At 48.2% G+C, this 23,606-nt stretch overlaps 1 protein-coding gene across 1 annotated transcript; it reads left to right on the forward strand.

Moving 5' to 3' along the window:
• Positions 1-1,606: 1,606 nt before the first annotated feature.
• LOC118375294 (A-kinase anchor protein 1, mitochondrial-like) lies at positions 1,607-22,407 on the forward strand. The gene is made up of 11 exons (XM_035761810.2): positions 1,607-1,941; positions 16,255-17,972; positions 19,661-19,782; positions 19,916-20,042; positions 20,143-20,270; positions 20,472-20,649; positions 20,738-20,888; positions 21,191-21,258; positions 21,456-21,529; positions 21,630-21,695; positions 21,941-22,407. Exons 2-11 carry the CDS (start codon positions 16,280-16,282, stop codon positions 22,001-22,003), a joined length of 2,670 nt encoding a protein of 889 aa, XP_035617703.1. The 5' UTR covers positions 1,607-1,941; positions 16,255-16,279; the 3' UTR covers positions 22,004-22,407.
• The last annotated feature ends 1,199 nt before the right edge of the window (positions 22,408-23,606 follow it).

Consider the following 23,606-nt stretch of genomic DNA (forward strand, 5'->3'; position numbering starts at 1 on the left):
CCTAGCCCGAACCATGAAAAACAGCCCCAGACCAGTATTCCTCCTCCACCAAACTTTACAGTTGACACTATGCATTCAGGCAGGTAGCGTTCTGCTGGCATCCGTCTTTTGGACTGCCAGATGGTGAAGCGTGATTCATCCCGCCAGAGAACACATTTCCACTGCTCCAGAGTACAATGCGGCAAGCTTTACACCACACCAGCCGACGCTTGGCATTGTGCATGGTGATCTTAAGCTTATGTGTGACTGCTCGGCCATGGAAACCTATTTCATGAAGCTCCCAACCAAAAGTTATTGTGCTGATGATGCTTCCAGGGGCAGTTTGGAATTCGGTAGGGAGTGTTGCAACCACGCTACACGCTTAAACACTCGGTGGCCCCGTTCTGTGAGCTTGTGTGGCCTACCACTTTGCGGCTGAGCTGTTGTTGCTCCTAGACGTTTCCACTTCACAATAACAGCACTTACAGTTGACCAGGGCAACTCTAGCAGGACAGCAATTTGACGAACTGACTTGTTGGAAAGGTGGCCTCCTATGACGGTGCCACGTTGAATGTTACTGAGCTCTTCAGTGAGGCCATTCTACTGCCAGTGTTTGTCTATGGAGATTGTATGGCTATGCGCTCGATTTTATACACCTTTCAGCAACATGCAATTTACTCAATGAAATATCAAGGTGTATGTATGTATTGTTTTTGAATCCCTGTGACCACTAAGATTAGACAACTGTCAGGACAAATAGTTTGGGTGAATTCATCAACAGAGTAACTGTCATAAGAACGTGTCAGTTTTGAATAGCTGCCTTCAGGATCTAGGATGGCCACTTGGTGTCCATCGGGATGACAAGGACATATATTGTGAGTAACCATAGACTCTTAAATGAGTGGTTGACATGCTCTATTCTGATTCACAGTGAAGGGTTTTATGGAGTTGAATATCCTCAAATGTGGCATGTTTTATTGATGTACAACATGAAGTGTTGGTGGATGTTTTTTTAAGCGGAATGTTCAACTATGTAAATATTTTCTGTACAATTTTAGAATGTTTATTTCCTGCACTGTAAATACGTGATATTGTATAATACTGCTTTACAAAAAAGATACAAGTTGCTGTATAATGTGTGAAAAATACACCTAATTATTCCAGTGTTAGTAATTAAAGTTTAGAACTACTTAAATGCCTTTATTTTTTTTATTTTTTTACACAATCTGAAGTTATGGGTTGTAGAAGTGCTCATGAACTAAATCTACAATGCCGAGGACAATCTATGTCTATGGGACAATCACAATTGCATACTCCTCTCACCCTCTCTCCTCCTCATTGGTGTAAAAGGTCAGAGGGGAGGGACTTCTGTCTTTCTCATCCAATGGTTTTTGAGAAGGAGGCGAGGAGAGGACGCAAGGAGGGTGTCTGAGATTTTCCCAGAGGTTGGTGGTTCCTTGATTGGGGAGGACGGGCTCTTGCTAATGGCTGTAGCAGAACCGGTGGAATGGTATCGACTACATGGTTTCCATGTGTTTGATTCCATTCCATTTACTCCGTTCCAGACATTTATGAGCCGTCCACCCCTCAGCAGCTCTGGACTTCTCTCCATGTCCAATGAGACAGAGACCATCTACAGCGAGGAAGTCAGTTTCATGTGAAAGGATATTTAGTTAAAGAACTACTCAGAGATAATTGTGTCCTTAGTCACAATAAAACTTCACTTCATCTGCATGAATGAGACGAGACTACCGTCATCGCCCTTTTGCATCATTATCGCGAGGTTTGATCAGCTGTTAGGTCTGTTTTTAGAGTTTAGTGCTTGGATGGTCAACACGTGGGGAGGATAGAGAAAGAGACAGTGTAGGGGGGGCACACGTTGGGATTTAGTCGGGCCCGGAATACGTACGTTTATATCACTACTTTAATTCACCGTGGCGGCGCGGAGGACGCTTGTATACTGTAAGTATTGTCCAGGGCTGCTAATGTCAAATTGACAGCCAGAGACCCACAGAAGATGTCAGTTTGTGTAGCTTGGCTAGTTGCATCAATGTAACAATCTCGAGTTGTTTCACCAGTTGGCTACAATTTTGCACTACAAAGTTTCATTCCAATAAATGGAACAGTCGTCGTTTCGCTAAATTGGTTACAAATGTATCGTCATTCTAGAAATGTGCAGCGGCTGAAGCCCTTGTCATTGAATACATGTTTCACGTAGACATCGAACTATGTAGTTAGTTTACTCGGCGTCCTAAAAGGACAATGGACTCAACATATAAATCACAATTTTGTGTCCATGAGTTTGCTTGGACGGATCATGTTAATTGCTAACAAACAAGGTGGTTATCCACGATGTCCAGCTAGCAAGCTAACGTGAAGGTTTCGAGGCCCACGCTGCAGAGTTAGCCTAGCATTGCCAGGCTAGCCTTCATGACTACCACAATATAATGCACAATATATGCGACGTTTGGTCACGATCTACTCTCTCGACTGCCAGGACACAATTTAAATGTTACGGTAGTGGAACAGTTTGCCGCGTGCCTCGCAGTAACATTATGAATGCAGTGTCAAGAGTTCAGACTCAACGAAACTGGCTAACCGTAGCCTAATGCTTCAATTAATTGGGCACACAAATGCACGGTTTCGCCAAGATCTTGAATATATCGTGTTTGGTTAAATCATTTAAAGTCATTGTGATTTAACTCGTTTTAATTGGTGTTTATTATTACAATAGTGTTGGGCAACCCGGTAAACTTCATACATTGCAAATCGTCATGCGTTGCGGCCTACCATGCTTTTATTACACTCAGTGTAGGTCATAGCTAGCAAATTACCTAGCCCAAACACTCTGCGCTTATGCAGCTATTGCACAAGCACTGGGAGCCTCAACTTTTCCAGTCTCTGCTCTGGAATGACAAGTGTTTGCTATAGGTTGTCAAGTAGTAGGCTATTTCTGAAGCCCCATTAACGTCGACCCAAATATTGCCTGCTCAATCAACCATCAAATATTCCCTGAAACGTTAATTGAGGCCCTGTTATATAGGACGCAGTCAGTGTACAATGAAACTAATGTAAATATTCGCCATCACATTTGTGTACACTGCTATGGGATTAATTCTCCTCGTAGGATTGCTTACAGTTGAGGACTAGAAAGCTCCCGACTGGGGGAGAAGCATTATAATCGTAGGTCTTTTACAAGGTTGCCTCGTATTCCCAATGCAGCATCGCTGTGTAATGCACTGCTCGTGCTCAGCGCATTGTATGGTTTGTAACATGTAAAGCAAATACCGAGTGACCCTTCCCTTATCTACCTCCAAGGTCGTACAGCAGCGCAGCTAGATTTTTGTTCGAGTCTCCAGTAAGTAGGCATACCTAGGCAGGCGGTGGAGTGAAACACGCACACATGGCGAGTGTGCGCAGAGAAAGATAGTAACCACATCTTTTTATTATGAGACTGGACTAACTTTGTGTAGTGGGCGTTGTTTATTCTAACCTTGTCGAAGGTGAATGTAAGAACAACTCATGACACACGGGATTTTTTTTTTAACGCACACTAGCCACTTTTGAACTTTGCCCTTTGAAAAAAAAAATATCCAGTATAGATACAGTAATGTACACGTATAATGGTACCCCAAAATATGTTTTGAGCAAAATGGTATATATATATATTTTTAGACACACTGCAAACTTGAAGGAGTTGCTCTGATGGGTGCACTCTGTCATCAGCATCCAGCTTGCTTGTACGAACTATAGAGGATCAATAGACAACTAAAGAGGAAAGGCCATGTCTAGTGCCATGTCATGAGGATACCTGTACTACCTGAGGCGATGTGCTTTTGTGTAAGTCAATCAGGTCATAAATTAGTTTTTAAAGTCTGGGGCGCGTCTTTAGCTAGCAAGGTGTCATGGACCTTCACATAGGGTCTCGCTTGTTAAACTAGTCTGCAGAACAAGAGGAATCTATAATGAACCAGCCTAGAGGTCCAGCATATAAAGTGATACTAGTTCCAGCACGTTGCTTCATCCAACATTGTAGGATTTTCTAGTGTGGTGTGTGTATTCTACTAAAGCCTTACTCTGCAAGATGCCCCTATTTGGCCTTGTGCAAAACTGACATAGCCTTGATCAGTTTACTGTTTCATTCACATTGGATATCTTCCACCATGTTGCTGGTTAGTATTAGACGAAGAATGTTGTCGTGTTTATTAATCAGTAAATTTGAAGTTAAGTGGTGCTGACTAAATTGTCTATTCAGGATGAGGACAATCATTGAATGTCATTGTAAATCCAGACATTGTTTTGACAACGGGGAACCTGGTGTGGGGCTAGCCTCAAATGCACAACTGCCAGGGATAGGGCTCCTCTGCTCTGCATTATCAATCTGATGGTTGCTCAAGTTATAAACTCGGTTGGTGTTGTGATGAAGAGTCTTGCAATCTATTCAGTTAAATAACATTCTCCAGCACAATATTCTTAAAATGCATCTTAATATCATATAATACCACTGTTCATTAATTTCTATGATATTAGATCTTCCATCCAACATTTGATCAGAAAATCCTGTACATATCAATGTGAAACTCCTAAAGCTTTACTCTTCTGCTTTTCTACCCAGTTTTATTGAGAGAACTGTTGTGCTGTGCGGTTAAATGTAACCTTTTATTTAACTAGGCAAGTCAATTAAGAACAAATTCTTATTGACTATGACTGCCTTCACCGGCCAACCCCGGACTATGCTGGGCCAATTGTGCTTGGCCCTATGGGACTCCCAATCACAGCCGGTTGTGTTACAGCCTCGATATATGACAGGGGGAATGTTTGTTTTTGTCTACCCTGGGGGCAGATGTTACGGTGAGCTGGTTATATAGGGATGCTTAAGAAGCCACAACTGGACCAGGTGGTGTCATAGTGGTGGTGGGGGCTGCTCTGGGACAGGGAGGGGGTGGTCCTGCCAGTCTTACCCTGTGTGACTAATGCGATCTGATTGACCCCGTTCTAATCCCTGTCCTTCAACCATGAAGTCCCAGTGACTCCTTCCCCCCACATCACTGCACATATCCCTACTATATCCTGTCTCCAGTCTGCTACTGCACATCACTGCACATATCCCTACTATATACTGTCTCCAGTCTGCTACTTCACATCACTGCCCTACTATATCCCGTCTCCAGTCTGCTACTGCACATATCCCTACTATATACTGTCTCCAGTCTGCTACTTCACGTCACTGCCCTACTATAACCCGTCTCCAGTCTGCTACTTCACATCACTGCCCTACTATAACCCGTCTCCAGTCTGCTACTTCACATCACTGCCCTACTATATCCCGTCTCCAGTCTGCTACTGCATATCACTGCCCTACTATATCCCTTCTCCAGTCTGCTACTGCACATCACTGCCCTACTATATCCCGTCTCCAGTCTGCTACTGCACATCACTGCCCTACTATATCCCGTCTCCAGTCTGCTACTGCACATCACTGCCCTACTATATCCCGTCTCCAGTCTGCTACTGCATATCACTGCCCTACTATATCCCGTCTCCAGTCTGCTACTGCATATCACTGCCCTACTATATCCTATCTCCAGTCTGCTACTTCACGTCACTGCCCTACTATAACCCGTCTCCAGTCTGCTACTGCACATCACTGCCCTACTATATCCCGTCTCCAGTCTGCTACTGCATATCACTGCCCTACTATATCCCGTCTCCAGTCTGCTACTGCATATCACTGCCCTACTATATCCTATCTCCAGTCTGCTACTTCACATCACTGCCCTACTATATCCTGTCTCCAGTCTGCTACTGCACATCACTGCCCTACTATATCCCGTCTCCAGTCTGCTACTGCATATCACTGCCCTACTATATCCCGTCTCCAGTCTGCTACTGCACATCACTGCCCTACTATATCCCGTCTCCAGTCTGCTACTGCACATCACTGCCCTACTATATCCCGTCTCCAGTCTGCTACTGCACATCACTGCCCTACTATATCCCGTCTCCAGTCTGCTACTGCACATCACTGCACATATCCCTACTATATACTGTCTCCAGTCTGCTACTTCGCATCACTGCCCTACTATATCCCGTCTCCAGTCTGCTACTGCATATCACTGCCCTACTATATCCCTTCTCCAGTCTGCTACTGCACATCACTGCCCTACTATATCCCATCTCCAGTCTGCTACTGCACATCACTGCACATATCCCTGCTATATACTGTCTCCAGTCTGCTACTTCACATCACTGCCCTAATATATCCCGTCTCCAGTCTGCTACTGCACATCACTACCCTAATATATCCCATCTCCAGTCTGCTTCTGCACATCACTGCCCTACTATATCCCGTCTCCAGTCTGCTACTGCACATCACTGCCCTACTATATCCCATCTCCAGTCTGCTTCTGCACATCACTGCCCTACTATATCCCATCTCCAGTCTGCTTCTGCACATCACTGCCCTACTATATCCCGTCTCCAGTCTGCTTCTGCACATCACTGCCCTACTATATCCCGTCTCCAGTCTGCTACTGCATATCACTGCCCTTCTATATCCAGTCTGCTACTGCACATCACTGCACATATCCCTACTATATACTGTCTCCAGTCTGCTACTGCACATCACTGCACATATCCCTACTATATACTGTCTCCAGTCTGCTACTTCACATCACTGCCCTACTATAACCCGTCTCCAGTCTGCTACTGCACATCACTGCCCTACTATATCCCGTCTCCAGTCTGCTACTGCACATCACTGCCCTACTATATCCCGTCTCCAGTCTGCTACTGCACATCACTGCCCTACTATATCCCGTCTCCATTCTGCTACTGCACATCTCCCTACTCCATTCTGCTACTGCACATCACTGCACATATCCCTACTATATACTGTCTCCAGTCTGCTACTGCACATCACTGCCCTACTATATCCCGTCTCCAGTCTGCTACTGCACATCACTGCCCTACTATATCCCGTCTCCAGTCTGCTACTGCACATCACTGCCCTACTATATCCCGTCTCCAGTCTGCTACTGCACATCACTGCCCTACTATATCCCGTCTCCAGTCTGCTACTGCACATCACTGCCCTACTATATCCCGTCTCCAGTCTGCTACTGCACATCACTGCCCTACTATATCCCGTCTCCAGTCTGCTACTGCACATATCCCTACTATATCCCGTCTGCTACTGCACATATCCCTACTATATCCCTTCTCCATTCTGCTACTGCACATCACTGCCCTACTATATCCCGTCTCCAGTCTGCTACTACACATCACTGCCCTACTATATCCCGTCTCCAGTCCTGCTACTGCACATCACTGCCCTACTATATCCCGTCTCCAGTCTGCTACTGCACATCACTGCCCTACTATATCCCGTCTCCAGTCTGCTACTGCACATCACTGCCCTACTATATCCCGTCTCCAGTCTGCTACTGCACATATCCCTACTCCATTCTGCTACTGCACATCACTGCACATATCCCTACTATATACTGTCTCCAGTCTGCTACTGCACATCACTGCCCTACTATATCCCGTCTCCAGTCTGCTACTTCACATCACTGCCCTACTATATCCCGTCTCCAGTCTGCTACGGCACATCACTGCCCTACTATATCCCGTCTCCAGTCTGCTACTGCACATCACTGCCCTACTATATCCCGTCTCCAGTCTGCTACTGCACATCACTGCCCTACTATATCCCGTCTCCAGTCTGCTACTGCACATCACTGCCCTACTATATCCCGTCTCCAGTCTGCTACTGCACATCACTGCCCTACTATATCCCGTCTCCAGTCTGCTACTGCACATCATCCCTACTATATCCCGTCTGCTACTGCACATATCCCTACTATATCCCTTCTCCATTCTGCTACTGCACATCACTGCCCTACTATATCCCGTCTGCAGTCTGCTACTGCACATCACTGCCCTACTATATCCCGTCTCCAGTCTGCTACTGCACATCACTGCCCTACTATATCCCGTCTGCAGTCTGCTACTGCACATCACTGCCCTACTATATCCCGTCTCCAGTCTGCTACTGCACATCACTGCCCTACTATATCCCGTCTGCAGTCTGCTACTGCACATCACTGCCCTACTATATCCCGTCTGCAGTCTGCTACTGCACATCACTGCCCTACTATATCCCGTCTGCAGTCTGCTACTGCACATCACTGCCCTACTATATCCCGTCTGCAGTCTGCTACTGCACATCACTGCCCTACTATAAATCAAATCAGTTTATTTATATAGCCCTTCTGCATCAGCTGATATCTCTCAAAGTGCTGTACAGAAACCCAGCCTAAAACCCCAAACAGCAAACAATGCAGGTGTAAAAGCACCCGTCTGCAGTCTGCTACTGCACATCACTGCCCTACTATATCCCGTCTGCAGTCTGCTACTGCACATCACTGCCCTACTATATCCCGTCTGCAGTCTGCTACTGCACATCACTGCCCTACTATATCCCGTCTGCAGTCTGCTACTGCACATCACTGCCCTACTATATCCCGTCTGCAGTCTGCTACTGCACATCACTGCCCTACTATATCCCGTCTCCAGTCTGCTACTGCACATCACTGCCCTACTATATCCCGTCTCCAGGCTGCTACTGCACATCACTGCACATATCCCTACTATATACTGTCTCCATTCTGCGACTTCACATCACTGCCGTACTATATCCCGTCTCCAGTCTGCGACTGCACATCACTGCCCTACTATATCCCGTCTCCAGTCTGCTACTGCACATATCCCTACTATATCCCTTCTCCAGTCTGCTACTGCACATCACTGCCCTACTATATCCCCTCTCCAGTCTGCTACTGCACATCACTGCCCTACTATATCCCGTCTGCAGTCTGCTACTGCACATCACTGCCGTACTATATCCCGTCTCCAGTCTGCTACTGCACATCACTGCCGTACTATATCCCGTCTCCAGTCTGCTACTGCACATCACTGCCCTACTATATCCCGTCTCCAGTCTGCTACTGCACATCACTGCCCTACGATATCCCTTCTCCAGTCTGCTACTGCACATCACTGCACATATCCCTACTATATATTGTCTCCAGTCTGCTACTGCACATCACTGCACATATCCTACCAACTGTACTACCACTGAGGAAGTACAGTTCCCTCTCAGCCCAGTCAAAACTGTTCGCTCCCTCTGGCCCCCAATGGTGGAACAAACTCCCTCACGACGCCAGGACAGCGGAGTCAATCACCACCTTCTGGAGACACCTGAAACCCCACCTCTTTAAGGAATACCTAGGATAGGATAAGTAATCCTTCTCATATCCCCTTTAAGATTTAGATGCACTATTGTAAAGTGACTGTTCCACTGGATGTCATAAGGTGAATGCACCAATTTGTGCAGTCGCTCTGGATAAGAGCGTCTGCTAATTGACTTAAATGTAAATATCCCTACTATATCCCGTCTGCAGTCTGCTACTGCACATCACTGCCCTACTATATCCCGTCTCCAGTCTGCTACTGCACATCACTGCCCTACTATATCCCGTCTGCAGTCTGCTACTGCACATATCCCTACTATATCCAGTCTGCTACTGCACATATGCCCTACTATATCCCTTCTCCATTCTGCTACTGCACATCACTGCCCTACTATATCCCGTCTCCAGTCTGCTACTACACATCACTGCCCTACTATATCCCGTCTCCAGTCCTGCTACTGCACATCACTGCCCTACTATATCCCGTCTCCAGTCTGCTACTGCACATCACTGCCCTACTATATCCCGTCTGCAGTCTGCTACTGCACATCACTGCCCTACTATATCCCGTCTGCAGTCTGCTACTGCACATCACTGCCCTACTATATCCCGTCTGCAGTCTGCTACTGCACATCACTGCCCTACTATATCCCGTCTGCAGTCTGCTACTGCACATCACTGCCCTACTATATCCCGTCTGCAGTCTGCTACTGCACATCACTGCCCTACTATATCCCGTCTGCAGTCTGCTACTGCACATCACTGCCCTACTATATCCCGTCTGCAGTCTGCTACTGCACATCACTGCCCTACTATATCCCGTCTGCAGTCTGCTACTGCACATCACTGCCCTACTATATCCCGTCTGCAGTCTGCTACTGCACATCACTGCCCTACTATATCCCGTCTGCAGTCTGCTACTGCACATCACTGCCCTACTATATCCCGTCTGCAGTCTGCTACTGCACATCACTGCCCTACTATATCCCGTCTGCAGTCTGCTACTGCACATCACTGCCCTACTATATCCCGTCTGCAGTCTGCTACTGCACATCACTGCCCTACTATATCCCGTCTGCAGTCTGCTACTGCACATCACTGCCCTACTATATCCCGTCTGCAGTCTGCTACTGCACATCACTGCCCTACTATATCCCGTCTGCAGTCTGCTACTGCACATCACTGCCCTACTATATCCCGTCTGCAGTCTGCTACTGCACATCACTGCCCTACTATATCCCGTCTGCAGTCTGCTACTGCACATCACTGCCCTACTATATCCCGTCTGCAGTCTGCTACTGCACATCACTGCCCTACTATATCCCGTCTGCAGTCTGCTACTGCACATCACTGCCCTACTATATCCCGTCTGCAGTCTGCACATCACTGCCCTACTATATCCCGTCTGCAGTCTGCACATCACTGCCCTACTATATCCCGTCTCCAGGCCGCTACTGCACATCACTGCACATATCCCTACTATATACTGTCTCCATTCTGCTACTTCACATCACTGCCCTACTATATCCCATCTCCAGTCTGCTACTGCACATCATCCCTACTATATCCCTTCTCCAGTCTGCTACTGCACATCACTGCCCTACTATATCCCGTCTGCAGTCTGCTACTGCACATCACTGCCCTACTATATCCCGTCTCCAGGCTGCTACTGCTGCAGTCTCACTGCACATATCCCTACTATATCCTGTCTCCATTCTGCTACTTCACATCACTGCCCTACTATATCCCATCTCCAGTCTGCGACTGCACATCATCCCTACTATATCCCTTCTCCAGTCTGCTACTGCACATCACTGCCCTACTATATCCCCTCTGCAGTCTGCTACTGCACATCACTGCCCTACTATATCCCGTCTGCAGTCTGCTACTGCACATCATCCCTACTATATCCCGTCTGCAGTCTGCTACTGCACATCACTGCCCTACTATATCCCGTCTCCAGTCTGTACTGCTACTGCACATCACTGCCCTACTATATCCCGTCTCCATTCTGCTACTGCACATCACTGCCCTACTGTATCCCGTCTGCAGTCTGCTACTGCACATCACTGCCCTACTATATCCCGTCTCCAGTCTGCTACTGCACATCACTGCCCTACTATATCCCGTCTGCAGTCTGCTACTGCACATCACTGCCCTACTATATCCCGTCTGCAGTCTGCTACTGCACATCACTGCCCTACTATATCCCGTCTGCAGTCTGCTACTGCACATCACTGCCCTACTATATCCCGTCTGCAGTCTGCTACTGCACATCACTGCCCTACTATATCCCGTCTCCAGTCTGCTACTGCACATCACTGCCCTACTATATCCCGTCTCCAGGCTGCTACTGCACATCACTGCACATATCCCTACTATATACTGTCTCCATTCTGCTACTTCACATCACTGCCCTACTATATCCCATCTCCAGTCTGCGACTGCACATCACTGCCCTACTATATCCCTTCTCCAGGCTGCTACTGCACATCACTGCCCTACTATATACTGTCTCCATTCTGCTACTTCACATCACTGCCCTACTATATCCTGTCTCCAGTCTGCTACTGCACATCACTGCCCTACTATATCCCGTCTCCAGGCTGCTACTGCACATCACTGCACATATCCTACTATATACTGTCTCCATTCTGCTACTTCACATCACTGCCCTACTATATCCCGTCTCCAGTCTGCTACTTCACATCACTGCCCTACTATATCCCGTCTCCAGTCTGCTACTGCACATATCCCTACTATATCCTGTCTCCAGTCTGCTACTGCACATCACTGCCCTACTATATCCCGTCTCCAGGCTGCTACTGCACATATCCCTACTATATACTGTCTCCAGTCTGCTACTTCACATCACTGCCCTACTATATCCCGTCTCCAGTCTGCTACTGCACATCACTGCCCTACTATATACTGTCTCCAGTCTGCTACTGCACATCACTGCCCTACTATATCCAGTCTGCTACTGCACATCACTGCCCTTCTATATCCAGTCTGCTACTGCACATCACTGCCCTACTATATCCCGTCTGCAGTCTGCACATCACTGCCCTACTATATCCCGTCTCCAGTCTGCTACTTCACATCACTGCCCTACTATATCCCGTCCGCTACTGCACATCACTGCCCTTCTATATCCCGTCCGCTACTGCACATCACTGCCCTACTATATCCCGTCTCCAGTCTGCTACTTCACATCACTGCCCTACTATATCCCGTCTGCTACTGCCTATCACTGCCCTATTATATCCAGTCTGCTACTGCACATCACTGCCCTACTATATCCCGTCTGCAGTCTGCTACTGCACATCACTGCCCTACTATATCCCGTCTCCAGTCTGCTACTGCACATCACTGCCCTACTATATCCCGTCTCCAGGCTGCTACTGCACATCACTGCACATATCCCTACTATATACTGTCTCCATTCTGCTACTTCACATCACTGCCCTACTATATCCCATCTCCAGTCTGCCACTGCACTTCACATCACTGCCCTACCATATCCCGTCTCCAGTCTGCTACTGCACATATCCCTACTATATCCCGTCTCCAGTCTGCTACTGCACATCATCCCTACTATATCCCGTCTCCAGTCTGCTACTGCACATCATCCCTACTATATCCCGTCTCCAGTCTGCTACTGCACATCACTGCCCTACTATACCCCGTCTCCAGTCTGCTACTGCACATCACTGCACATATCCCTACTATATACTGTCTCCAGTCTGCTACTGCACATCACTGCCCTACTATATCCAGTCTGCTACTGCATATCACTGCCCTACTATATCCAGTCTGCTACTGCACATCACTGCCCTTCTATATCCAGTCTGCTACTGCACATCACTGCCCTACTATATCCCGTCTCCAGTCTGCTACTGCACATCACTGCCCTACTATATCCCGTCTCCAGTCTGCTACTTCACATCACTGCCCTACTATATCCAGTCTGCTACTGCCTATCACTGCCCTTCTATATCCAGTCTGCTACTGCACATCACTGCCCTACTATATCCCGTCTCCAGTCTGCTACTTCACATCACTGCCCTACTATATCCAGTCTGCTACTGCCTATCACTGCCCTATTATATCCAGTCTGCTACTGCACATCACTGCCCTACTATATCCCGTCTCCAGTCTGCTGGTTTAGATGTTGTATAAGGTTTTTAGAATGCGTACATTTGTTACAAATGTGAAAGAGGACTGATGATGGCACTGTGTTTTTCAGCCTACACAAGGTTTTTAGTTAGCCAAAGGAGCATACTACAATAGTTTGGATATATGGTAATCATATAAGATAAGGCTACATAATTTCATTTGCTTATGGACACTTGAAATGGACAGCAAGTGATGTATAATTTACTAACCAGGTCCATGCACCTTGCCATTCACTGCGTAACATGCCACTGATGCTCTGTTTTGATAAACTACTGGCTCATGGCGAAGAGGGAGAACATGTTTTGAAATGTGGAGGTGCTAAGGCTGCATTGACACAGGCAGCCCAAAATATTTGTCCCACTAATTGGTCTTTTGACTGATCAGATCTGAAAAATATCCTGTGAGATTGGTCAAAAGACCTATTAGTTGAAAATGATCAGAAATGGACTGCCTGTGTAAACGCTTCATTGGTGAACTTGTCAAATAAGAAACCCTTGATTTTGAACTCTACCCTACTGAAAATGACCCAATCTTGGCATTTGAAGCCTACCTGTTTTTCCCCTGCACATCAATACCTTTACTTGGGTCAGTGTTAGGGCAGCCCACAATTCACCTCTCCTAATCCCATGTCATTCATCTCAGAGCCTCTTATAGGTGCATAAGCTCTGTAGAACAAGAGGCTTGTTAAGGTTCTCACGCCTTCCGTATTGTCAGGTGTGGAAGTTTCTAGGAAGTGTGTTGCTTCTGCTGCCCTCTGCTGTGTGCTGTTGTCCCTTGAACAGGTTAAATATGTAATGGACTCATACAAATGGGCCTGGAAGGTCCTCATTTTCAAACCAATATCTAAGCAAATGGCTAATATCAATGGGACACGTTTCTGCTCATTGGAAAGTAAAGTCCTCCCCAGTTGTGCGGTATGAAGGAACTGAACTATGGTTAAAACTGCAGTGATTAGCTTCTGCTCGCATACAGCCGCTCTGTGAATGTGACCTTTCATGTACCCTACCTGAACAGGGTACATGAAAGGTCAGACTGACACTGGCTCTGTCAGTTCCAGGTTCACAGTGTGTTCTGCACCTTCCGGGCCATAGAGTTTAAAGTCCAGGTTCATGTTGACCTGGCTCCTGTGTGTGTGCCTGCTGTGTGTGTTGGTGCTTGCTAAGGGGCAGTGGAAGCCCAGCCGTCACACACCCTAGTAGGCTGGGAGAAGGAAGAAGGGAGGGGGGCAGCCGAGGGAGTCACCCCTGTGATGCATTCCTTCTCCAGTCTGGGTCTGTTAAGGAAAGGCATGCAGGGACGTCCTTTTTTAACATTGAGTGTTTCGACCAATCAGCAGTGGAGCATCTGGGCATGCCCAGTAGGTGCAGGGAGGTTAAACATTAGCCCTGATGGTGGCACAGCTGCTTCTCCTGCTATGGAACTAGGTATTTTTGTTGCAGCTTGGTTTAGTTCAGAAGTAGAAACAAATATTACTTCAAGCCACAGGAATGGGAATGTCTCTGTTTTGAACGTTTCTCAATGAGGCAATAGAAAACTGTGACCAATGTCCGGTATCGGGCTGTTACAGGCATGTGTATGTTCATTCATGTCAACAGTCAAAAGGAGTATATTATGTTCAGGCCGCTGTGACTTTGTTCACCAGGAGCTGTTGACAATAGTTCTGTGTCAGTGTTGTATGTATCCAAAAGCATTGTGTAGCTCATCAAGTGGGTGTGGTGTGTAAGATATTTGCATGAATGACTTCACTACTTCACTGTGTCATTTGTTAGTCTCGGCCTATTCTCAGGAGTAACGCCTCATCAGGTTTCATTACTGTCGTTTCTTTGAAGCTCTGCTCGCACCTGTTAACAACCATGATAGTTTCTAAAGTATTTATTTCCTTAGCCATAGGACAGTTTCCTTATGATCATCACATGTTGTTCTCCCAGTGCCGTACTTATTGTCAGAGCTGTGTGAACAGGGCTGATCCATTTTGAATCGATTTGCCATTCGCACACCCTTCTAGTTGCTGTAGGGGTGATTACACATGTACACACTACAGTGCTATAGTGTACCTGCTATAGTCTTTATCATAATACCCTGAGATATGCAACTCGCAGGGCCTATATTTTGGGGGCTAAGTGTCAAACAAGATCCTTAGGCTATTCAAAATGTTAGCCAGTTTGGGACTATAATGTCAAATAGGATATTAAGTTAAGACAATAAGCTAACCTCTGCCTTTCTCCTCTGCCTTTCTCTCTCCCTCCCTCTCTCCCTCCCTCTCTCTCTCCCTCCCTCTCTCCCTCCCCTCCCTCCCCCTCCCTCCCTCCCTCCCTCCCTCCCTCCCTCCCTCCCTCTCTCTCCCCTCTCCCTCCCTCTCTCCCTCCCCTCTCCCTCCCTCCCTCTCTCCCTCTCTCCCTCCCTCCCTCTCTCCCTCTCTCCCTCTCTCCCTCCCTCTCTCTCTCCCTCTCTCCCTCTCTCCCTCTCTCTCTCCCTCTCTCCCCTCTCCCTCCCCTCTCTCCCTCTCTCCCTCTCCCTCTCTCCCTCCCTCTCTCCCTCTCTCCCTCCCTCTCTCCCTCCCTTCCCTCTCTCCCTCCCTCTCTCCCTCCCTCTCTCCCTCCCTCTCTCCCTCCCTCCCTCTCCCTCCTCCCTCTCTCCCTCCTCCCTCTCTCTCTCCCTCTCCTCCCTCTCTCCCTCCTCTCTCCCTCCCTCCCTCCCTCCCCCTCTCTCCCTCTCTCCTCCCTCTCTCCCTCTCTCCCCCTCTCTCCCCCTCTCTCCCCTCTTCCCCTCTCTCCCTCTCTCTCCCCCTCTCTCCCTCTCTCTCCCTCTCTCTCCCCTCTCTCCCTCTCTCCCCATACAGGTGTAGCTGCTAGGGTCCTGAGGAGATGCCACTGAGGTTCCGGTCTATTGTCCCGTACACACTGCCTGGAGTGCTGGCGCTTATAGGCTGGTGGTGGTACATCTCACGCAAGAAAGAACGAATCACCAACCACGACAGCGAAGAGGGGGCAGTGGCCATGGGCCTGCTGATGTCCCCGGCTCTCAGTGAGGGCAGCAACGGCCTTGTTGAGAAAGGGACAGTGTCCCCCTGCAGGAAGGCCATTACCCCAACAACCAGCAGCAGAGTAAGACCATCCAAGGCCAACGAGCAACAGTCAACAGAACAGGATGTCGTAGCACAGATTCACATCCCAGCCATTAAGGCCGAGGCAGTAGAGGTACAGAGTACATCCTGTTCACCTACAGAGAAGGCCTCCCACCATCCAGACAGAGCCAGCGCAGTCACAGACCCTGGTGTAGATAGCTGCCGACAGACACCCAGGAGCAGTTCTCCCGCAGCCTCGCCTTTACCAACACAGACTAGGGAGGGGTGCTCGGGCCCCCCGGGAGAACACTGGGCCGCTGTGCAGAGCCCGCCAGCCACCATTGCCTTGGTTACAGTGCCGGTGAAGTCAACGGTTACCGAGCAGGTCCCTGCTCCAGTGAAGGAGGCCATCTCCACAGCATCAGAAGCACTTGTACTCTCCCAGACGACTAGTTCCTCCACAGCAGCAGACCTGACGAATGCAGAGAGGCCCGATCCAGAGGGAGAGGTGGCAGCAGCCCATGAGGCAGCAGTGGCCTTCACACAGAACCTGCTGGTGGAGCGAGTGGCTAAAAATTTGCTTCCGGTCCCCTCCAGCAGTACCAAAGAGGAGCTGCCCTCCTCGTCTGTCATCTCAGCTGAGATGCCGGCCCGGGCCCTGAAAGTAGTCATACATGAACCCCTCTTCCCAGAGACCCCCATATCATCACAGGGCTCCTACCATGCTGTCATCACCAGTACTTCGGCCTCCCCAGCCCAAGGCCCCCAGCAAGAGAACGGGGAACCTGGCTGCACTGAGGAGCTGGAGTACCTGGCAGCAGGTCTGATCACTGAGGTCATCTCTGCAGCCACCCAGGAGGTCCTCAGTGTTACCTCCTGTCCAGAGACCTGGCTCGGCCAATCCGCCACCGAGCACAGCTTCAGAAGCACCCCACTGGCCAATGGGAGGCCATGCTCTGAGCAAGAGCCACTCACAAGGAACATGGAGGAAGGGCCCTCCCCAATAAGCCACTCTGAGACAGAGTGGAGAGAGCAGCAGAAAGAAGGGATCCCCAATGGTTGCCCGCCTACCCCAGCATGGGAGCACATGGGGACAGCGAACGCACTGAGTAACCCCTGGGCAACAGCATCCTCTCAGGAGGGGAGGCAAGAAGTGAGGGGCGTGCCTAGCAACCTGGACAAACTGAAGGGAGATGGGGGGGCGATGGTGGCAGAGGACTCAGCCTGTAGTACATGCCACTCTGAGGATGGGGTCAGCAGTGAGGACCAGCAGAGCAGGGAGAACCAGGAGGATCTGATCCAGGTGTCAGGGATGTCTGAGGGGGAGGGTGGTCTGCCCCAAGCCCCAGAAGAGGTAGTGACCGAGGCAGAGGTCATGGCAGCCCTACCAGGCCATGTGCTGGGTGCTGTTGGCCAAGTGAAGAGGCTCAACGGCATGGGCCTGAGGAACGGTTCTCATGGGATGAGTGAGACTGAGACCGATCAGTCTGGAGGTAGGAGCACACACCACACCCTGTAGTGGGGTCAAGCTCATGTCACAGCCCAGCACTGATGTGCACATGGCTCCCCTTAGCTGCTCAAATACCCAGACAGAGCATGATTGAGGCTCATGGACACTTGTCTGTCGTAGTCTCCCCTACGTGGTAATGAGGCCTTTTGATTTCCATCATTATTTACAGTTTCTCCAGACAGAGGGGCAAGCTGAGGGAAGAAGAAGGAAGCCTTCTGTGTCAGCACAGAGTCCTTTGTTCAACATTAGATTACATCTACCAACATTAAAAAGCTGAGAGAAATGTAGCACAAACTAAGTGTTAATCATTTGGAATGTCACCGGCTTTGGTCTTAGATCTGGTAAAATTATTCTATTCAGAAGTTGGCAAGAGTGTGTGAAGGGGAGGGTTAACTCTCTTCTGTGATGCAGCTTTCCAATTCCAACTAATGTGATCTCCAAAAAGTAGCTGGAGGAGTACATGACCGGAGTGGGCCAAACAAGCTAGTCTGCCACCAGCAAAGAAAAGCACACAGTTCAGCATATCTCCTATTTTGAAAATCTATGAAATGCTTTAAATAATAATTATAATTGCAGGGATAATATTCTCAACTTAATCTTCTTTGCTGGTGATGGTAGATAATACAGAACAGTATGCTGGCTAGTTACCATTTATAGTTTTGGATGAAGTTTGTCCTTGGATACTGTTCTACTAGATACCACCCTGGGGCTGTGTTTCTACTAGATACCACCCTGGGGCTGTGTTTCTACTAGATACCACCCTGGGGCTGTGTTTCTACTAGATACCACCCTGGGGCTGTGTTTCTACTAGATACCACCCTGGGGCTGTGTTTCTACTAGATACCACCCTGGGGCTGTGTTTCTACTAGATACCGCCCTGGGGCTGTGTTTCTACTAGATACCGCCCTGGGGCTGTGTTTCTACTAGATACCGCCCTGGGGCTGTGTTTCTACTAGATACCGCCCTGGGGCTGTGTTTCTACTAGATACCGCCCTGGGGCTGTGTTTCTACTAGATACCGCCCTGGGGCTGTGTTTCTACTAGATACCGCCCTGGGGCTGTGTTTCTACTAGATACCGCCCTGGGGCTGTGTTTCTACTAGATACCGCCCTGGGGCTGTGTTTCTACTAGATACCGCCCTGGGGCTGTGTTTCTACTAGATGCCGCCCTGGGCCTATAGGGACTGTGGCTGTGTTTCTACTAGATGCCGCCCTGGGCCTATAGGGACTGTGGCTGTGTCACAAACGTGAGTCACACCTAAAGCTGGGTGTTCTTGAAAAGATTAGAGGTCACAGTCACACAGAAGGTGAACTCTCGTGTCATTGTGTTTTTGGTTTGTCAGAGCAGCAGTGATCAGACATGCCATGGTGGTGTGTGCACGTATGGGTGGACCTTAGATGAATGTTAGTGGTCTTATGCACTGTGTGATTAGTTTGAGTAGCAGTTCAATGGCGTATGGGTTTTCTGGTGAATGTCTTAAACATATACACACTCAGTTTATTTTATTTGGTGTTTTCGGTATTTTCTGAGGATCCTCTGGACCTTCAGGTTATCCAGGCGAGTCATGTGTGTTTGTATGGTACATGTTTATGTGAGAGACGCCTGTCTTGTCTGGGTGGGCAATTGTGAGGCGAATAAAATACCTGTCTGACTCAGAACTGTGTGTGTCCAGGCTCGGATGTGAACAGCATGGACTCGATCGACAGCGGCTGCACCATGGGAGCTAGGGACAGTGGCAGCCCTGCCATGGCTCTGGGCTCTGAACTCATCGTTTGGGAGATTGAGGTGCCAAAGGTGAGCCTGCTCCATCCCATCCCACACACCCGAGACTTGATTTATTGACTAATTTTCATAGGAATTCACATAAATTCTAACCCAATATCTCCTTGAAATGTATACTACTGTCTCTGTTCTCTCTCTCTCTCAGCATCTGGTGGGTCGGTTAATTGGGAAACAGGGGCGATACGTGAGCTTCCTGAAGCAAAGCTCTGGTGCAAAGATCTATATCTCCACCCTCCCTTACACTCAAGAGTTCCAGATCTGCCACATAGAGGGTGAGGTTTAGTATAATGCTGTACTGTCAGAAGGAGCAGGAGTGACTCGGCTAGTGAACTGGTGGTAGAATTCTGTTTGTTTAATGTGTGTCCCTTCTAGGCTCCCAGCAGCAGGTGGACCAAGCCTTGTCCCTGATCGGGAAGAAGTTTAAGGATTTGGACCTGACCAACCTCTATGCCCCCCCACCTCTGCCGCTCACGCTGCCCTCGCTGCCCATGACCACCTGGGTAAGGATGGTACCTAGAGAGCCTGGATGGTCTCTCTTCCTGTCTCTCAAATCTGTTCAAACATGCTCTATTTGCACGACAGTTAAGGTCCCCCAAATTGATATCGACTTGTCAAAGAAAGTGGTTTAACTAAAATAATGAGATGTCTAACCTAATGGCTTCCCCTTTGAAAGTTGTTAAATTCTCTGTTTCCTGTCCCAGCTTCTTCTCCCCAGCGGTGTGACCGTAGAGGTGATCGTAGTGAACATTGTGTCGGCGGGTCACCTCTTCGTCCAGCAGCACACACACCCTACGTACCACGCCCTGCGCAGCCTGGACCAGCAGATGTTCCTGTGTTACTCCCAGCCAGAGACACCCACCCTGCCCTCGCCTGCTGAGGGTAAGAGACCCCCAAGGAGGGACATGTGTGACTCTTATGTTTTTTGAACGGGATGTGTGATCCAGACTCAATGCTCTCTCTGTCTCAGTGGGGGTGATCTGTGCGGCGCCGGCGGTAGAGGGAGCCTGGTGGAGAGCCCAGGTCATCTCCTTCTACAAAGACACCAACGAGGTTGAGATCCGATATGTGGACTATGGCGGCTATGACAGAGTGAAGATTGACACACTGCGACAAATAAGGTGGGCCCCCCTCAGACACAATTTTATTTCAAGTCTATTCAGAGAAAGTTTTCAGAACTGAAATTCAGAAGAAATAGCATCTTTCCATACTTTCAAAGCTGTTTTCATTACATTTTCCTTCATTTCTTTCCTAAATAGACATAAAAATATACATAAAATAGACTACAGTCCTGCTAGGTATTTGTGTGCCCCCCTCTGGTCAAAAAGAGTTGTGTATCATATAGGGAACAGAATGTTATGTAAGCAGAGATGGGGGGCCATTCTGCACACTGACTGCTCTAATGTGAAATCCTTATGTTCAGGTCGGACTTCGTAACATTACCGTTCCAAGGTGCAGAAGTATTACTGGACAACATTGCCCCCCTTCCAGGTAATGTCATTTTATTTAGCTATTTGACATGGTATCACTTTACAATTTCGATGTCTTATTCTCAAGGACGATTTCCAAAATCAAGTAACAAATCCAATTGAATGTCAAACTGTTCCAAAGTCATCCTGTCTGTGGGAAGTCGTCAAATCTACTGTTGTCAATTGCGTTAACACATCTATATATGCATCCATCCACAGGAGAGAAGAGCTTTTCAACAGAGGCCACCTCTGCACTGGAGGAGATGACGAGAGGGGTAGCACTGCTTGCACAGGTACCAAAAATACAGCCTCCATCACTGTGAGGCTAATGAAGGCACTGCACGCTCCACAGAAGGTCATTTGTTGCTAATCCGGCTGTTTCCTGTCTTCCAGGTCACAAACTACGACAACAACACTGGTCTCCCATTGGTCCAGATGTGGAATATGGTTGGAGAAGAGGTATGTTCACATTGATAATGGGATTTGTCATGAACATGTTTGAGATACTACAATAGAATTGTGTAAATTTAGTGACGTGAGTAGTCTTTGGTGTAATGGTTCATATACTTCTGTATTTAACAAACCTAGACATTTCAGAGAAACATTCCAATGGCTGGCTAACGACACTGTCGGTATCAATGATGATATTTGACACTAATCTGATGAATCTATCTTTCTCCATCTTGCTCTCCGCTTCCCTCCAGCTGCTATCAGTGAACCGCACACTGGCAGAGCGAGCATTGGGTACCTGGGTTGACAGCTTTTGAACCTTGCTGCCTGACCCCCCCCCGCCCACCACCCCTCAACCCCTTATCAGCTCCTTCTCAGCTCCACCACACCCCTCCTAGACCCCTTCTTCTCACCTAATCTCTGGAGTCTGGCCCTACCAGCCCTCCAGATACACCCCATAACACTTCGATGGAGGAACACAACCACTGGATTTGGGAATACTTTTTGTTTGTTTTGTTTTTGATTGTTGGGTTTTTACACCACATTTCAAAAATAAATTCAAAATGGTTGAATGCTGAAAAGACAACGAAGTATTTCGTTAGAATAAGCCAACTCCTCTACTCCCCCATACACCAAAAGAACTTGAAGGAAAGTAAAGTACTTGTACATTTTTAAAAGAAATCTATATTGTAACTAAATAAAGGTCGATCTGATTTTTTTTGTTCCTATCTGACTTTTCACTCCAACTTTGCCTGTGGATTCTCATGCTGTGGATGTAAAAACTCAATAGAAAACACTGTCAATGGAGAACTAACCTCAGTCAGCTGTAACTACATATTTACAATTATATTGTGACATCGAAGGAATTGGGCTGTGAAGATTGGGCTAAATGTGAGGTTTCTAGATTATTGTATGTAGTGCAGTAGCCACGGTCTCCATTTCATGTGCTGGGTGGCTGTGTCTTGTCGTTCGGTCCAATCATGACAGCTGTGGACATAGAGGCCTGGGGGTAAGAATGGTGTCTGAATTCACGGTTGTTACTGAGACTGTCCGTGGAGACCAAAAAAAACCGTAGATCTCAGCTTTGTTGGTGCTCGCCACAGTCAAGGAACCAGACGGGGTGGGGGTTGAGTCCTGTCGCTGACCTGGGTGACTGACAGGGAGAAGGTGCAGAACCGGGCTCTCAGGAGTCGTGTGAAGGCATGCTCATCTGCCCTGGCCTCTCCAGTCTGTACTACACTGTGGCCTTATGGAGAAACAAAACGCGCTTCCTTTTCTGGGATCTCCAACTGACCTGCATGCAGACCAAGCTGACCACTCCTTTCTCTCCATCTATGTGGCCCGGGGTGTCACCATGCAATCGCAGGTTGCCTTCAGCGTTTTTCCATCATCCTGACTGGCATCAAAGCTGGCACCCCCACCACTACATTTCAGATCCACTACTGTTATCTGGAGCTGTTGAGTCTGGGACATGACATGGGGCTGAGTGGAAGGGTAGGGGTGCACCAGCTCCACTCTTTTTCCCTCGACTGACTCCAGGGGCCTGGCGTAACTCTTGGTGCAGCTGTCTAAGGACTTCAAGAGAGTGGACACCACCGTGCGGTAGTATTGGTGTGTGTGGAAACACTACGACCACAGACAGGCCTGGGATACCTGACCTGGAATTCTTACAGAACGGCTTTGAGTTGGAGTAATTTAGCCTTGCTCAGTTGGGATAGGCCCAGTGCTCATATAAAAAATCTGTCTGTCTTCTAATATGCATGTTAACCTACCTAGGTCTGCGTCCCTCTAATGGTCTTCACTGTGCTTTTCCTCCTACATACTGACCCCGAAATATTATTAAACATTTACATTTGTGTTGCAGTTTCCATACTTAAAAGTAGTTAAATGGATCCAACCCAGCTGGCTGGAATGGGTATT

The sequence above is a fragment of the Oncorhynchus keta genome, chromosome 18 (genome assembly GCF_023373465.1).
Source record: "Oncorhynchus keta strain PuntledgeMale-10-30-2019 chromosome 18, Oket_V2, whole genome shotgun sequence".
Classification (NCBI taxonomy): domain Eukaryota; kingdom Metazoa; phylum Chordata; class Actinopteri; order Salmoniformes; family Salmonidae; genus Oncorhynchus; species Oncorhynchus keta.

Bases quoted from the DNA above. Each gene is read 5' to 3' on its own strand.
- LOC118375294 (XM_035761810.2), top strand. From the start codon at position 16,280: ATGCCACTGAGGTTCCGGTCTATTGTCCCGTACACACTGCCTGGAGTG. The intron at 20,043-20,142 runs GTGAGGTTTAGT...TGTCCCTTCTAG, and splicing joins CCAGATCTGCCACATAGAGG to GCTCCCAGCAGCAGGTGGAC. The intron at 21,696-21,940 runs GTATGTTCACAT...GCTTCCCTCCAG, and splicing joins GGAATATGGTTGGAGAAGAG to CTGCTATCAGTGAACCGCAC.